The sequence below is a fragment of the Penicillium subrubescens genome (assembly GCF_028828155.1).
Source record: "Penicillium subrubescens strain IBT 31985 chromosome Unknown utg000005l_segment0_segment0, whole genome shotgun sequence".
Classification (NCBI taxonomy): domain Eukaryota; kingdom Fungi; phylum Ascomycota; class Eurotiomycetes; order Eurotiales; family Aspergillaceae; genus Penicillium; species Penicillium subrubescens.
Window position 1 is genome coordinate 1,714,289 of NW_026643155.1, and position 15,827 is coordinate 1,730,115.

The 15,827-nt window shown below is 48.7% G+C and overlaps 3 protein-coding genes across 3 annotated transcripts; 2 read left to right on the forward strand and 1 right to left on the reverse strand.

The window, feature by feature from the left end:
* Positions 1–7,227: 7,227 nt before the first annotated feature.
* Positions 7,228–9,738, reverse strand: N7473_007132 (uncharacterized protein). The gene is made up of 6 exons (XM_057153072.1): positions 9,245–9,738; positions 8,859–9,173; positions 8,743–8,805; positions 8,603–8,675; positions 8,156–8,533; positions 7,228–8,078 (listed from the first exon to the last, which is right to left on the reverse strand). Exons 1-6 carry the CDS (start codon positions 9,619–9,621, stop codon positions 8,040–8,042), a joined length of 1,245 nt encoding a protein of 414 aa, XP_057007410.1. The 5' UTR covers positions 9,622–9,738; the 3' UTR covers positions 7,228–8,039.
* A 304-nt stretch (positions 9,739–10,042) lies between these two features.
* On the forward strand, positions 10,043–12,879 carry N7473_007133 (putative phosphoketolase; the record flags this gene model as incomplete). The annotated part of the gene is made up of 8 exons (XM_057153073.1): positions 10,043–10,205; positions 10,266–10,340; positions 10,412–10,646; positions 10,699–10,851; positions 10,905–11,214; positions 11,266–11,886; positions 11,943–12,768; positions 12,821–12,879. 8 exons carry the CDS (start codon positions 10,043–10,045, stop codon positions 12,877–12,879), a joined length of 2,442 nt encoding a protein of 813 aa, XP_057007411.1.
* Positions 12,880–14,288: 1,409 nt separating this feature from the next.
* Positions 14,289–15,817, forward strand: N7473_007134 (RTA1 domain-containing protein). The gene is made up of 3 exons (XM_057153074.1): positions 14,289–14,899; positions 14,992–15,084; positions 15,150–15,817. Exons 1-3 carry the CDS (start codon positions 14,704–14,706, stop codon positions 15,746–15,748), a joined length of 888 nt encoding a protein of 295 aa, XP_057007412.1. The 5' UTR covers positions 14,289–14,703; the 3' UTR covers positions 15,749–15,817.
* Positions 15,818–15,827: the final 10 nt, after the last annotated feature.

Genomic DNA, 15,827 nt, shown 5'->3' on the forward strand with positions numbered 1-15,827 from the left:
AATCATATTGTTAGATTGGTGGTTGGTGAAGACGAGGAGTAGTCGAGGGAAATGTTGCGACAGATAAGGGAAGCTTGGAACTGGGGTTGCACCGCGCAGGGTTCTCAAGAATGAGGATAAAAAAACTTACCAAGTAAACACCACCACGAACGATTCTTATATAGTAGTTTCTCGACCAAGGGAAATTTACCACCGAGGCAAATGAAAATCCCAATCCACCTCCCCGAAGCGGTCTGGAAAATTCAAAAGGTGAAAAAAAGGTAGGTGTTCTAGATGGCGACGGATGGCGCAGGCCGGTGGATGCGGATGCAGTCAAGATCGGAGCGGAGAGTCCCTTTTAAAGATGGCCAACTGGAATAATGCGGGCACCAGCAGATTGTAGGGCAGGAATGTGACGACACAGACCCGACAAATAGGAAAGGGCGTGGAGACAATAGAGAGAAAAGAGATGTGGCAGCGGCGGAAGGGAAGTTCGACAGGTCGTCGCTCTTCGTTGCTTTTTATTTGGTTTGTACCAAAGGGCCGAATCGCAAATCAAAGAAACAAAGTCCCAGAAAAAATAAAACAGAAGTTGGGAATCAAATCAGATATTTCTCAAAATGATAAGCGCGAGGGTGGCTGCAGCATCAAGGTCATAAAAATCGCGATCTGAACCAACGTAACGGGCAGAACTTTAGAAGGGATAATGAAGCTGCGCCGGCAAGGGAGGCCCTGGAAAGGAGAAGTGCCGCGGAAGTCTGGTCCGGTAGATCCGGTTGAAAATCAACGCGATGTATCGCAAGGGAGAAAAGGGAGAAGGCAGGGTTGTAGGGATAGGAGGCGTTTCTTTGTTTTTTCTTGATTTTGCGCAGTATGTGGTTGAGATTGCGTCGACGGATAGGAGGATAGAAGGAGGAGTGATGAGGATAGGAGGATGATAGAGATTAGGTATGTCGACTCTATGAAGAGGACAGATTCAATGGTAAATAAGAAATTCCACTAAGGGGGAGAGGGAATCGATTGCGTAGATATAGGATGATGGGCTCTGAGTGAAAGCACAAGGATGATCTTCTTTTGTTTCCTTTTTTTCCTATTTTCTTTTCTGGAATTTTTATCAGGACATGGAAGGACGATTTTTCTCATTATTCTATTGGACTGTTCTAGTACACTAAGTACAGTAGAAAAGAAAAAGGGACGATCCATAAATCAATAAATCAAAATTACCGAAAATAATCTAAAATAATTAATGATCGATTTTCTTTCGCTTTTTATTATTTAACCCCTAGAGGTTTCACAGTATTTATTTTCTAGTGAAATCATAAGCTTATGGGCTCCATAATTCTTTGTTTAGCACCAAGCGGCTCTCCCGTCCCTGGTCCCGGGGAACAGGAACCCAGCCAAGCGCCCCTTTTTTCTGTCTTCTCTAACGTTCTGCTTATCCTCAGTAGTGTTGCAGTAGTGCCAGGGCCGATCGGAGCCTGATTTTTTGCTATCAATCAGAATCCAACAGATTCAACAAAAAACTAAAACTTTGATCCATCACAACTATCTCTTGGATCTATCTAGAAGTCCTGTCTTCTTTGTTTATCCCTACCACCATCTGCCGCGGATAGAAGGTGGCAACGGAATACAAAGTACTGCAGTTTATTTTCCTTTTTTTTCTTTTCATTTTTCTAAAATCGGTCTTTTATGTATTAATCCAGAAGACCCAGACGAGCTCTCCACTAATGGAAGCTAGGAACCGAATCTCCGGGCAGCCCTTTAGGTAGAAGAGTGGAGACGGGGAGAGGGAAAACAGCCGCAGGAACAGGAAAAAAACGGATCCATCCGAACTGGACATCGTCGCGACTTTTCGCGTGGTCGGGCTCCATCGGCTAGATGGATTCATTTACTAACTATAACTGTACTAGCTACCTCAGGGAGACTCGGAAACTAGCTTTTCTAGCAACCCTATTGCCAGGGGTCATCAGTCCTACTACACAGGCTCCGGCTCCCTAGGCATTTGACATATGATGCCTAGGTTTCTCATGTTTTTTTTCTCAGCTTATGATTTTATTTTCATTCATCAAGGAAATGGTCCTATCGTCTCCTAGCGAACACCAACACATTAACAACGGAGTCACCACCAGCCTAAGCCAACAGCCTCATTCCAACCTAACAGAAACAGTAATCAAGACCAGACAATTCGGTTTTTCAGGCAGTCCTCCGCGTAATCACGCTTTCTGTTTCCTACCAGTCATGAGTCAGAAGAGACTGAATGGAAGTTCCAATCATTATAATAATCATAATGAAAGTCAGATTCCTACTAACTAAGAAGGCTATTTGTTTCGGGTAGCCTTGCTCTGGACTCTATTCCATCGCCATTCATTTCCCTCTTGTGACTCCTCTCCGAGAAGCCAGTGAAAGCCCAGTGACCAATTTCCCTAGTGGAATCCTGTCACAGACATCCTCTTTACACAACACCAATCGTGATCCGATTCCTTAGTCCCCCTGTTCGTTTTCCCACTACTCCCGAAAATCTACGGTTCCTTTGTCTCATAATCACTTTTTCCTTCTGTCTACCTATCACCAACTTCATCGCTCTGTTGGTTGTGTTTCTGGTCTTTATGGAAGCGCCGTGTATGTGTCAACTGATCGATCAAGTAAATCATCTTCCCGATCCTGTTGGGGGCGTCGAGGGGCTCCATCATAGGGGGTGGACCCCCGGGGCGCTACAGGAGACCGAAGGCTCCATCATTATTACGGGCGCGTTGATGCAAAAGCCAAATCAGGAGCCCTAGCGCGCCCACTCCAGGTCTCGGTTACGTATGAACATTCTTTTCGCCTTCTAGCCTTTCTACTGTCTCCCGGGGGTTTGGGATGGACTCCCCCCATTAATCCATAGGCATGGACGGAGTTTAGGTCCGTAAATAAAGTACGGGAACTGTACAGACTACAGACTGTAGTACTGTCCATCATTCCCACTGGTACTCCGTCTTCCGTCTCTTTGGTGCCGTAGGGCGCAGATGCAGAACATCAATAGATTGTACATCAAAAAGAAGTCTATTAAGTACAGTATAGTGTCGTATTATTGTACTCAGTACGTCCCTGACGTACTCCGTCCTTTACCTTTCTCTGTTCCTCTTTGAGAACATTCTGGACTCCTTTCTCTGTAAACACCCTACTGTAATCAGAACTGCAGAAATCAATTCCATAGCCCAGCTCCACCCCCGTAAATCCCTGTCAATTCCTCGGTTATACTCCGTAGTCCGTACGGACATATAAGAATAAAGCATACCTTCGAATATTATACTCATGTATTTTAAGGACAAATCTCTCTCTTCTTGCGTCAGCTCTAGACTTTCGCCACACTGGAGCCGCGTGAGTGGCTCCCCCAATCCAGCCACAGCTCCTTCTTCTGTACGATGTTGTTCACCATTATAGTTTTCCCCCCATTTCCTGACATGCCAGGTGTCCCCAACAACCCTGCTCCATTGGTTCGTAAGCTTGTTTCAGCCGGGTGTCCCCAACGCGCTAATGATGAAATTAGGGGGGAACACAAACGATGGCTGTGCTCAAGTATACTCCGTATTGCTCACCATCGAGTCAATATCGCGTGTCTAATCCTGGTGTTTTCCACCGGTTCTTTGATAATGTTTAATAATTATTGTTGAAATCGAAACTGGGGATCTACCGTGCTGCGGAATATTCCCCGGCGCCGTTAGCGAGATCGAGACGAAACACGGGCAGGAGAAACTTCGGCTCCATATCTCCGTACTATTCGCGTCTATAGGTCGATGGTCTCTCTTTTGGGTTGCGATGGTACGCATCTCGTGTCTTTCTATCGAGTGACTATCCTCTTTTTATTTATTGGTCTTTTCGTGATTCATCGGCCTGGGACCTGGTAATGAACGATGATCACCCTCCCCTCTGAGGCAAGAGAAAGGTAAAGAAGGCTCGATAATATTGTATGCAGGGTATAGAAATTAACGAGCTAGGCTGCTACATCTACATACTGTAAGTGAGTCCTCTCCGGACGGGGTCGCGCTGGTCCGCCGGGGTTTACCACCCAAAAAAGGAGACGGAGTTGACTGTCAGGGAAACGAGCTTCCTTTTCCTTCTTGGTGGGGTCGGCAACTGGCTCCATCGCATCGGGTAGGCCCCGTTTCTTTTACAGCTAGAATGGCGCTAGAAACGGGAGAACAAGAGAAAACCACTGCTAAGAACTCGCCCACTCCCCCAGCGACCCTCTTCATCGCCTCACTGGCCCGTCAAAAGACTAGCGATTGGTTTAATCGCAGTTCCTGGCTCCGTTCGATGTCCGCCGCCGTCCGCGCCGGCCTTTGACTCCGTCTTCCCCGTTGAGCACCTTGTGCCGTCTCCATGGAACGTGGTACACTAGTGGTTATGCTAGTCTGTAAAGTGATTACAGAATAATAGATCAATACTAATTAAGGATGGAGAAACAAATGCCCCGGAAAATAATGTCAAATGGAAAAACCATAGGAATTGTGTGTATAGACAGAGGAGCTTGTCTTTGAGTATAGGGTAAGTAGTGTTTTTTGCCCTGCATCAACCAGGATTTTTCATCAGGTACAACGGCTCCTCAATTTCAAGTCTGTGGTTCTCCAGCCGAGCCTGATCCAGTCAGATGTGAGCTCGCCAGTCGCCACATCGGGTACCTGAGAAACGCGTCTCCAGACTGCGGCTCGATGCATTAGTTCTCCCGCGAAAACAAGGTTTAGCTATATTGCATGAACGCTTTTTGGGCCCCTATAGCCGGACGGAGTTGAATGCAGGGCACAAGGTTTAGACGATGCCTCGGCTGTTCCAGCCCATATTACTCCATATAGTAAGGAGTAAATTGTAAATTGTAAATAGTCAATACATGTAGTCCATGGCATAGATACTTGGTGCCTAAAATGTTGATATTGAATATGATCTACTTCCACTACTTGCATCTCGTACATATGTACATTCTGTACTCCGTAATCTGTTCCCCATTGTACTCCGTGCATATCAATTTCCCCGATCAAGAATCTTCCGCAGGACGCATCCATCTGTCGCAGTGCCGCTGGCGCCCAAGTACCGTGCGCGCCACTGCAGTGTACCTACAGGGTGGCGCGATGCAGGAGCAGGGATCGGGGAGGAGATTGTATTGCGGAATAGCCAACCGGTCGCATTAACTGTGGACAATGGATAGCCGCCTTGCAGCACGATCGCCTCTACCCTAAAAGCAGGGGATGTTTGATGGAGGTGGACGATCTCATGTACAGTACTGTAGTCAATCGCAAATCTGGAAAAGTCTCCCAAGTTTCCAGCATCCGTTACTTTGTCAAAAGTACGCCGTGCCACTAGCTAAGGCAGAGATTCTTTGTTCTCTCTTGAATCCGCCGATCGATGTGTTAATCGCTCAAAAATGAAAACTGTGGCGGCGGTTCTTATTGTGTCGTGGGCCACTTTTTCAGCCAGCCCAGCCTACGTCTTTGTTAGTCCCAACAGTGACACGTCTGGCTGTTGGTCTACGCTGAGCAGGATCCCAGGCAACAGGGCGCTAAGCCTGCGCGGAACCCAAGCCGGCCGATCCTAGTGTGTGCTCCTTAGGCAGGTGAGGAGGTAGATACTGAATTCTCATTATCCTGAGCCTTTCCCTAGAAGATTCGGGCTCCATACAAAGAAGCCTTCTGGAACATAGTGGGAATGATCCATTTGACTGTATCCATACCATATGGAGTCTCTCTACTTCTAGCGGTTACCAGGTACCCACCAGAATCCACGAAGTTAAGTCCAGTTGGGTCTGGAGCGTATTGCGCCATACGCCGGACTCCGCAGTGGATAATACACTGCTATCATTAGCTATAGCGACTATTACTTTTCTCGTTAGGTCCTACTTAGTCCCTCGGCAAGCACAACACGATCGTGAAGGGAAGCTGCAATCACCCGCATTAAATGGAGCCCCGTGGCCTTCGCCTCCGGCGATTCCACGCCCTGCAGTATAACTATGACTGCTTAATCCATAACGGAAAGCCGAAAAATCTAGAGCAGTTTCTAGCCCACTCATTGCTTTGTCCTCAATGGAGTCAGACGGCCCCTTTTCCGTTGGAGAATATCGTCAGGGATCTTTGTGTCGCTACGGGTTGATCATCGGCAAACCGCACCATGGCGAATCCCGCAAATCGTTCGGGAGAAATCAATTGAAAGAATGGATAACAGAGATACATCGACCAGCCGGAAGACATCCAGAACATCCCGGTAGAGTTTTTAGATTGTCAGGATCCAAAAGTCTCAGCCTCAATCTGAACCTCAACCCTCTCCTTCTCTGACCCAACGATCGATTAACTTGCAGGTGACACGATCTGGATAAACCGATGTAGGAGAAAAAGGGAACTAAAAAGTAAAACAGATAGATGACGATCGCCAGCCTCCACTGCCCCAGCGTCCATTGTGTCGGGTACGATCATCCTGCTTTTCCTCCCTGTCGGGTCTGCCACTCTTACCTGGAGGCGGGTTTAAGGAATGGATGGATTGTATGAGGTGCTCATGCCAGCATCATTTCTCCTTTGCAGCTTCGCATCTTCCTCGCAGCTGCAGCGCCCTTGAATTTGACGGATGTCAACAACTCGAGAGTCGAGATGGATCAAACCCTATCCACAAAACAATGATTATGCAAATGATGGACCTTTACGCCAAAGGGCCCCACTCAAACGCCTCTTGGAGCCCCGGAAGCTCACTAGAGATTCCGCGGCCAGTTGCAGCTCAACGGCTAATGCTTCCAGCCACCCTAACTTGACCATTTGTACGGATTCGGGTCGGGCAGTGGAGATCCTGCGAGATGGCGGGAGGCTGGGAGGTTGGAACCTGGGAGTCCCCTGGACTTGGAAACAATACTCCGTACATTATGATGTGCTACTGCCAGCCACCGACATAGCAGATGCATCACCAGATCATGAAGATCAACTCGCATCAACCCCATACATGACGCCTGTACTATGACCCACTGGTTGCCACTGTCGTCGACTTGTCTGTCCGGCTGTCCGGCTGTTATGCGGAGTACCAAGCATGACACTTTGCGTAGGCAGGGTCAATTTCAGTGGGTTTCTGTATAGAGCAACAAAGTACTGAAAATGGAGTTCACCTGCATGGTACCTGGCTTTGCAATTCTTCAGCTTTGCTCAGCCACTGGGCCTGGATTTGACATGTGTAATGCACGGATCGAGTACTCCATCATCTAGTTAACAGTATCATATCACTCTATCGTAAACTAGGTGCGGTGTATACAGGAATCGGACATCAGATATCATATCAAACATGTCTAACAAACGTAACTCCCATCAGACCTAGATCCCTCGTACTTCTATCGTCCATCCTACAGATCGGCCATCCCGAACATCCAGACCCGACCGATCGTCTCCAGTCCCTACACACACCCAAAAGTACAGTACTTTATTTTGTTTCCGCGATCGAAATCTCTCACATCACACTCTTTCCCACTTTCCCATATCGTGCATTAAGCTAGGGGATCACCAAACCTACCTGAATGTTGGGGATCGGGGATCGGGTAAAGGGATTCCCCCCGATGCAAGCTGTCGTGTCCGACTGTCTGGGTCCAGATGATGCATCACATCATTCCAATTTTTCTCTCGCTGTCCAATCCCAATAAACAAAGCCCAAACCGACCGTCTTAGCTTTCCGTTCAGTGGCCTGATTAGTGGAAGGAAGATGTTGGTATGTAGGAACCTTGTTCATTGTGGAGGGCTGGAATGAACAGGTTGGAATGAATCATGACTACATATGTATAGAGTATCGAGTGCAAGTTGCAAAAGAACGTTGCTGCGTACTAATTGAGCATGCGTGCTTGACCTCAAGTCATGAAACTCAATCGATCCTTTATGAGATTAGGGTTGACGCATTCTGGTCCCATATACTTGTCGCATGATCCGTGTCTCATTAACAAGTTTCTGCTTTGGTACTTTCGTCAACCACACCTATCACATCTGATTTGGAATTATAGGCAGGACCATTTTTCGGTCGCTGTATCCTGTAGCCAGTCATGTCTACCAAACCTTTCAACTCAATTGCTCTCAAAGGTGCGATTGAATAGCGTGGTATGCCATCTCAAACTATTGATGACTCGTTAGTATCTATCAGAAATCACCCCTCGACTCCCTTCCCCACCATTCTCAATGCCAAGACTCACCTGCTCATTGGTCTGGCAGATCAGCACTCGAGGCCCCTTGCCGGCATCCTGGGAGATGTCCTTGACCGTCTCTTTATCTTCCGGCCCCTTGTCATTAGCCTTCGCATCAATGGCTATGTCCAGACACTGGCATTTCTCGGCCAGCGTTTGCCGTAGTAGTGCACTCTTCTCGCCGATGCCACCAGCAAAGACGAGGGCATCTACTTGCCCGCCTAGCTTCACGTAGTAGTTACCAATGTACCCTAGCAGTCGATCCACGAGGATATCGAAGGCGAGCTTGTGGGCTTCGGAGGGGAATTTCTCGACCGCGATCTTGGAAAAATCGGTCGTACCGGTTAGAGCCTTCCAGCCGGATTGCTTGTTCAGGATTTCTTCTGCCTAAACGTGCCACAAGATGCTTGAATCAGTCATTGTAGTGGGAGAAGTAGGCTCATGGGCTTGAGTTACCGTGCTGATGTGCATTTCCTTGGTGCTACCAGGACTCAATTTCCCGGCTTCGCTGGTGTAGTGGAACACCAGCCTGTTCCCACGAGGTTAGTATCTTGTCTCTGTGATAATCCTCATAGTTGCGATTGACATGGACTCACGAAGGGTCAATATCGCCGCTGCGTGTCGCGCCTGGCAGTCCTGCCAATGGAGTCAGGCCCATGCTAGTAGATCTGTCAGCATCCAATCTAGCCCACCATTACGAGACCACGCTCACGTAGTATCAATTGATTTGCCTTCCTTGATAGCACACATTGAAGCTCCACTTCCGATATGCATCGCAATGATGTTGGTCTGCTCTTGGGGTTTACCCAAGAATTGAGCGACTGAGCGCAGAATGAAGGAGTAACTGATTCCGTGGAAGCCATATTTCCGCAATCCATTTGCCTTGGCTACTTCCTGGTTGATAGGGTATGTCCTCACGTAGTCGGGAAGGGTTTGGTGGAAGGCCGAATCAAAGTAGGTGATACTTGTCACGCTCGGGAGTTCTTTTTTGCACAGGCGCACGATTTCCAGGGCGGAGAAATTGTGTCTAATACATTTCGATCGAGTTGGTTAGTCTGGGACTGTTCTTGCTTTCGCAAGGCCATTATTTCCACATACAACGGTGCCAAATCCTCCAAAACCTCCAGATGATGGAGTGTCTCGTCGTTGATCTTCACAGCCTCGTGGTAGTCCCCACCATGCACCACTCGGTGGCAGATGTAGGCCAGATCGCTGTCGCTGGCTACTTCGGAGAGCTCGGGATCATTGAAGCAGCGCTGTAGGATGTACTTGAATGCATCCTGTGGGGTATTCAGCTTCTCTTTCAGCTCCTCCTTCAATTTCACCGGGCCACGCTGGTATTTGAGCGTGGGTGGCGGGGCTGTGATGCCCGAGACTTGCGCATCGGCGATGGCTTGCGGGGGATTCTCAAAGGTATAGAAGGTGACTTTGACGGACGACGAGCCGGCGTTGACGGCCAGGATATACTTCCCCATGGTGGGCAGTAATCGCAGGACTCGACTGTATCTTCTGTCACAAGAATGAGGTTGATACCTGTCTGTTGGAACAGGGATTCAACGGCCGAGGGTTGGTGGAGGGTGATGTCAGAGTTGGAGGGTGAACGTAGGGTGACGTCGGTCAATTTTGGGGGAACAGGGCCGATCAAATAGCCATTTTCTTGCTGAGTGATGGGGAGATTCCCTCTATGGCATGACCCATTAAATTGGTAATCTCCTGATTGCGAATCTATCGTTTTTGGAATTCTTCTTCTGTTTTGTTCCTTTTACATTTTCATCTGGCATCATCATCAAATCGTCCCACTGATTTTGATCTTTGTACTCCGTACTCCTCCCGCGTTGATCTCCCGCGCCAAGACCTTCTTTTGATTACTACAAAGATACTTTCGCTCTTGGTATCATGCCAGGAGAAGTTATCGATCGGCCGAATCCAGAGGCATTGCCGTCGCAGTTGCCAGGCTGTGTAGCGGAATTGCAAGTCTCACTTTCTTATCAAACTCTGGACGAGAAGACCTGCAATGCTTTGCTCAAGTTCCGGAGAGCAGCCTCCTACATCGCTGCCGGTCTGTAACCCATATTGTACTCATGTCAACATGGATCGCATCGCTAACTCTCGTCCCAAGCGATGATCTTTCTTCAGGAAAATACTTTGATGAAAAGAGATCTGATATTCAAGGATATTAAGCCAAGGCTGTTGGGTGAGTACACCTCTTGCGTACGAGCATTCTCCTAAAAAGGTTGAATGTACACTCATGGCTTCATTTCGCAGGTCACTGGGGAACATGTCCGGGTCTGATCCTGGTCTACTCACATCTCAACTATCTCATTCGAACCAGAGATCTTGACATGCTTTATGTGGTTGGCCCAGGACACGGTGCACCCGCCCTCCTCGCAACGCTATGGATAGAGGGTTCGTTAGAGAGATTTTATCCAGAGTACACCCGCGACGGGAAAGGTCTCCATCGTTTGATTTCAACGTTCAGTACTACTACTGGATTCCCAAGGTAAGTGGCTCAACTGGACATCCACCTTGATTTTGCTGACTGGTCCTCCCAGTCACATCAACGGTGAGACACCCGGCGCGATTCATGAAGGTGGAGAGCTGGGTTACGCCCTATCCGTATCATTCGGTGCGGTGATGGACAACCCCGATCTCATTGTGACTTGCATAGTCGGAGATGGAGAGGCGGAAACAGGACCAACTGCTACGTTAGTACCTTGAATCTCTCCCATTCGGCACAATTCTGACAATGGTTCATTAGCTCCTGGCACGGAATCAAGTACATTGATCCCAAAGAGTCTGGCGCCGTCCTTCCGATCCTTCATCTCAACGGGTTCAAGATTAGCGAGCGCACCATTTTCGGCTGCATGGATCACAAAGAGCTCGCGGCCTTGTTTAGTGGATACGGCTACCAGGTCCGCTTCGTTGAAGACCTCAAAGATATCGATACCGATCTCCATTACTCAATGGCATGGGCCGTGGACGAGATCCAGAAAATCCAGAAAGCAGCTCGCTCTGGGAATCCAATTCTCAAGCCTAGATGGCCAATGCTGATTCTGCGCACCCCAAAGGTAGGGTTTAAATGAAACGTCTATATTCCAGAATGCTGACTGTGGCTATAGGGCTGGTCAGGACCGAAGGAACTCAACGGCGAATTCATCGAGGGCTCCTTTCATTCACATCAAGTGCCACTACCCAAGGCAAAGTCTGACCAGGGGCAACTAGACATTCTCCAGCAATGGCTCGCGGGCTATAAGCCTAAGGAGCTCTTCAAAGAGAACGGCGATGTCATCGACGAGATCAAGTCTGTGATCCCCGAGAACGACGAGAAGAAGCTGGGTCAGCGCATTGAAGCATACAACAAATACACACCACCAGTTCTACCCGACTGGAAGAAGTTCTGTGGAAACCAAGGAGCCAATGAAAGTGCCATGAAGGCAATTGGTCGGCTCATCAAAGATGTCATGAAGGAAAATCCCGATAGCGTGCGGCTGTTCTGTCCCGATGAGTTAGAAAGCAACAAACTGGACGCGGTGTTTGAAACCACAGGCCGAAATTTCCAGTGGGATGAATTTTCTAATGCTCGCGGGGGGCGTGTCATTGAGGTGCTCAGTGAACATATGTGTCAGGGCTTCATGCAGGGGTACACCTTGACTGGCCGGGTGGGAATTTTCGCGTCCTATGAGAGCTTCCTTGGCATCATTCATACCATGATGGTGCAGTATGCCAAGTTTATCAAGATGGTGGGTTATCTTCCATTGTCATTTCTCCTCACGATACTCATCCATCTCTCCTCTAGGCTCGTGAAACCAAATGGCACTGTTCTGTCAGCAGCTTCAATTACATTGAAACCAGCACCTGGACACGTCAGGAGCATAACGGGTTCTCCCACCAGAACCCATCATTCATTGGATCCGTATTGAAGCTCAAGCCTTATGCGGCCCGTGTGTATCTCCCACCGGATGCAAATACATTCCTGACAACAATGCATCACTGCTTAAAGTCGAAGAATTACATCAACCTCATGGTAGGCTCGAAGCAGCCAACCCCAGTGTATCTGAGTCCAGAAGAAGCAGAGAACCACTGCCGTGCTGGTGCATCAGTCTGGAAATTCTGCAGTACTGGCGATGGACTGGATCCGGACGTGGTCCTGGTGGGTATTGGTGTCGAGCTGATGTTCGAGGTGATCCAAGCCGCAGCGATTCTGCGCAAGCGCGCGCCAGCCCTGCGCGTACGTGTGGTGAATGTGACCGACTTGCTCATCCTCGAGAACGCGGGCCAACATCCGCATGCATTGGCCACTGAGGAATTTGATAATTTGTTCACTGCCGACAGGCCCATCCACTTCAACTACCATGGTTATCCGATGGAATTGCAGGGTTTGCTATTTGGTCGCCCTCGTCTCGATCGTGTCTCGATTGCTGGCTACATGGAGGAAGGAAGTACAACGACGCCATTTGATATGATGCTCGTCAATCGTACATCGCGCTTCCATGTCGCGCAGGCAGCCGTTCGCGGTGCTGCCAGGCGCAATGAGAGGATCCGAATTCACCAACAGGAGCTCAACTCCGAGTTGGGTCACAATATCGTCGAGACGAGGAAGTACATCATCGCAACGCATGAGGGTAAGAATTCTGTGATCTTATTAAGTATGTGCAGTGCTGACGTGACTACCAGATCCTCCCGGATTCTATGACACGCCAGAATTCACAGAGAACACGCCATTTAGATATTGACCGTGTCGTCCAAAATGAACAGGACGACATTATTGCTAGTTCTCCTCCTGAGGTAATTCGTTGAATGATGAGCATTGATTCAACCTTCAAAGCATGATAGAGCCTCATGATTTATGTATCAAGTCGTAGTGTTTCACCACGATTCAAGTACAACTGCCGACTGTGTAGACGAATGTATGCCGAGTTTGACTTTTGCCGTGGGTCCTCTCCGGGCAGGCACTTCACTTCACCTTACTTCGTATGTACGGCAGGTCCAAACTAGAACGTGTGCCTGTGTCAAAGGTTGATATTCGGGCTGCTTCGAAGGATCCAAGCATCTTGACAGTTGACATGATGATTCGGACTTGCCAAAAAGGGCATGACTTGGAAACTGGGCGTGGTAAGCTTGCGGGCTTTAGGAGATACACATAGTGCGCAAGAGGAGACTTTCGAGGATTCTCCTAGGATGAGAAGAGCGAATAAAAAGCGGGATGACAGAGGCCCTCGAATGTATCATCAGCACAGAAATCGTGTATGACCGTTTGCCGTACACTTTTGAGACTCCATGGAAGCACCAATCAGGTGACCCCCCAAACCCCAAGGTCGGCCTAGAACTCGTGTCGCACATTGGGCCTAACTCCAAACGTCAAATGTGAGTCGGGACGCCTGGTCTAAAAGATGCCATGATACGATACGAGCGATGAATAATCGAAGAACGCGAAAACGAGATCGTGGGGTCCAGATGGTAAATGCAAAAACCTTCAATTGATCTCGATTCTCATCGCAAGGCTAAACATCGATTCCAGCCCGCCGCACATCGAGCCTGATAAGAGCCACGAATCTGCCTCCCACCTCGACGCATTTTCCCTTTCCGGGCAATACGTGGCGTTCCATTAAGAGGCTCAGATCTTACCATCTTGCGCGTCCTTCGATTCCTTCACACCCGGGAGCATCGGATCGGAGTTAAGGCTTCAGTGGTGTTGTTTGGTGTCTGGTCCAAGGCTGAGCGGTGCCAAGGACTACCCGACTCCATCGAAGCTAAACCAAGAAAGGATCTTCTTGCGAGATCCAAGTTTCTCCTCCGTCGCTGCGGATGCATCGTTCGGCCCGAATTCCTATCAGATCTGGCACATTTTGCTATGATGTCGGACTTTTTTGATGTCATCTCCCATAAGGCACAACACGAATGGCTATGCATAGGATACTGCACCTAATCCTGATCCACCTCGTTATTGCAAGCCCCCACTACTCGTTCAATGTTTCTGTTCTGTCCCCGCTCTCATTCGCTAGATGGACACAGGTCCCTGTCTTGACAGGATGCCTCTCGACCTTGCTCGTCGCGGTTGGTCGGGGTTGGTTGTCTCCGACCAAGCGAACGGCGTTTGAACCCGGTAGATCTTGCGAGTGGCAGTAGGACAGCCCACGAATATTATTGATCGCTTTTTGCAAGCTTTTTATCGTTGAGGTTTAGTGCTGATGCTCCGCCTCTTGATGTCTCGTTCTTTTATATGTACTCCGTATACTTTTGCTCTGGATTAACGTGGCAGCCTTCTTTTTGACTTTCTTTTATCTGTCTCAACCCGTAACCCTGAAGCCTGAAGCCTATTTTCCCTATTCTCTATCGCCGACCCGTTCAGGCCGGCAACTTCAAGCGGACTGCTATTCATTCACTGCTATATAGTTGCCACTCAATTCGTCATTTTCCGTCGCATTATCCATCCATCCGGGATAGATCCGGCTATTCAACACGCGAAAGAAGCTCTCTTTACTCATTTCTTCATTGGCTAGATTGACAAATCAATTCTCCGACTTACGAAGCACTCCCTCGATACTTTCGATACGATTATGTCTGACAGTCGGGCACTGTTAGATGGCTGCCATGCCCTAGTTCCTGGAATTGGTACATCCTACGGCTATGTTCCAACACTAGGGGCTGGAATTGCCTACTGTACTCTCTTCGGAGTCTCGATGCTTCTTCACACTGCTCAGTTTTGCTGGAAGCGAACATGGTGGTGCAGTGTGTTCAGTATTGGTTGCTTGGGTACGCACAATCCATCCATGTCGCACCAGATATCTTCAAAGATAACTTGACAACAATTGGGAATGAGTATTTTCTAACATTGTACGCTATAGTCGAAGTCATTGGCTGGGCTGGTCGAACCTGGTCCTCCAAATGTCCATATAACTCGACCGCATTCCTGATGCAGATTTCCACTCTTATCATCGGTGAGTATTGCTGGACTCTTTGTGTTCTCAAGTAGCTTGCAACCCATCTAACCAATACAATATAGCACCCACATTCTTCACAGCCGGCATCTACGTCCTCCTAGGCCGCTTCATCCAAATCCTCGGCCGAGAATCCTCCATCCTCAAGCCCAGCCTCTACCTCTGGATCTTCTGCACCTGTGACATCGTCTCCCTCGTAATCCAAGCCATCGGCGGTGGCATGGCCTCCTCCGAAGCCGACAAAATCAACGGCGACACCGCAACCGGCACTCACATCATGGTAGCCGGTATCATCTTCCAGCTCTTCTCGATCACCATCTTCGTCTTCTTCGCCGCCGATTTCGTTCTGCGTACCATGCGCCACAAGCTTCTCCAGTCTCTGACTGGGTCTATTGTGCCCCTGCTGGGCGCGATGATTTTCTCCGTGTTGTGCATCTATGTGCGGAGCATTTACCGTACTATTGAGCTTTTGCAGGGGTGGAGTGGATTCTTGATTACTCATGAGAAGTACTTTATTGCTCTTGATGGAGCTATGATGGTTGCTGCTGTTGTTGTGTTTAATGTTATTCACCCTGGCTGGTTGTTGCCTGATCAGCACAAATCCTCGAAGCCGGAGCGGGACTATGCGTCGGACGAGATTGAGATGAATCGTCCTATGTCGTGAAGAGAGATACCCTCTCTGTGGTTTCTTCGTTGTCGGGTTATGCCTTGCTTGAGTCGTCTTATATTCGAGGGCCTATCAC

Bases quoted from the DNA above. Each gene is read 5' to 3' on its own strand.
- N7473_007134 (XM_057153074.1), top strand. From the start codon at position 14,704: ATGTCTGACAGTCGGGCACTGTTAGATGGCTGCCATGCCCTAGTTCCT. The intron at 14,900-14,991 runs GTACGCACAATC...TGTACGCTATAG, and splicing joins GTTCAGTATTGGTTGCTTGG to TCGAAGTCATTGGCTGGGCT. The intron at 15,085-15,149 runs GTGAGTATTGCT...AATACAATATAG, and splicing joins GATTTCCACTCTTATCATCG to CACCCACATTCTTCACAGCC.
- N7473_007132 (XM_057153072.1), bottom strand. From the start codon at position 9,621: ATGGGGAAGTATATCCTGGCCGTCAACGCCGGCTCGTCGTCCGTCAAA. The intron at 8,806-8,858 runs GTGAGCGTGGTC...CAGATCTACTAG, and splicing joins GGCAAATCAATTGATACTAC to CATGGGCCTGACTCCATTGG. The intron at 8,534-8,602 runs GTAACTCAAGCC...TGGCACGTTTAG, and splicing joins AGGAAATGCACATCAGCACG to GCAGAAGAAATCCTGAACAA.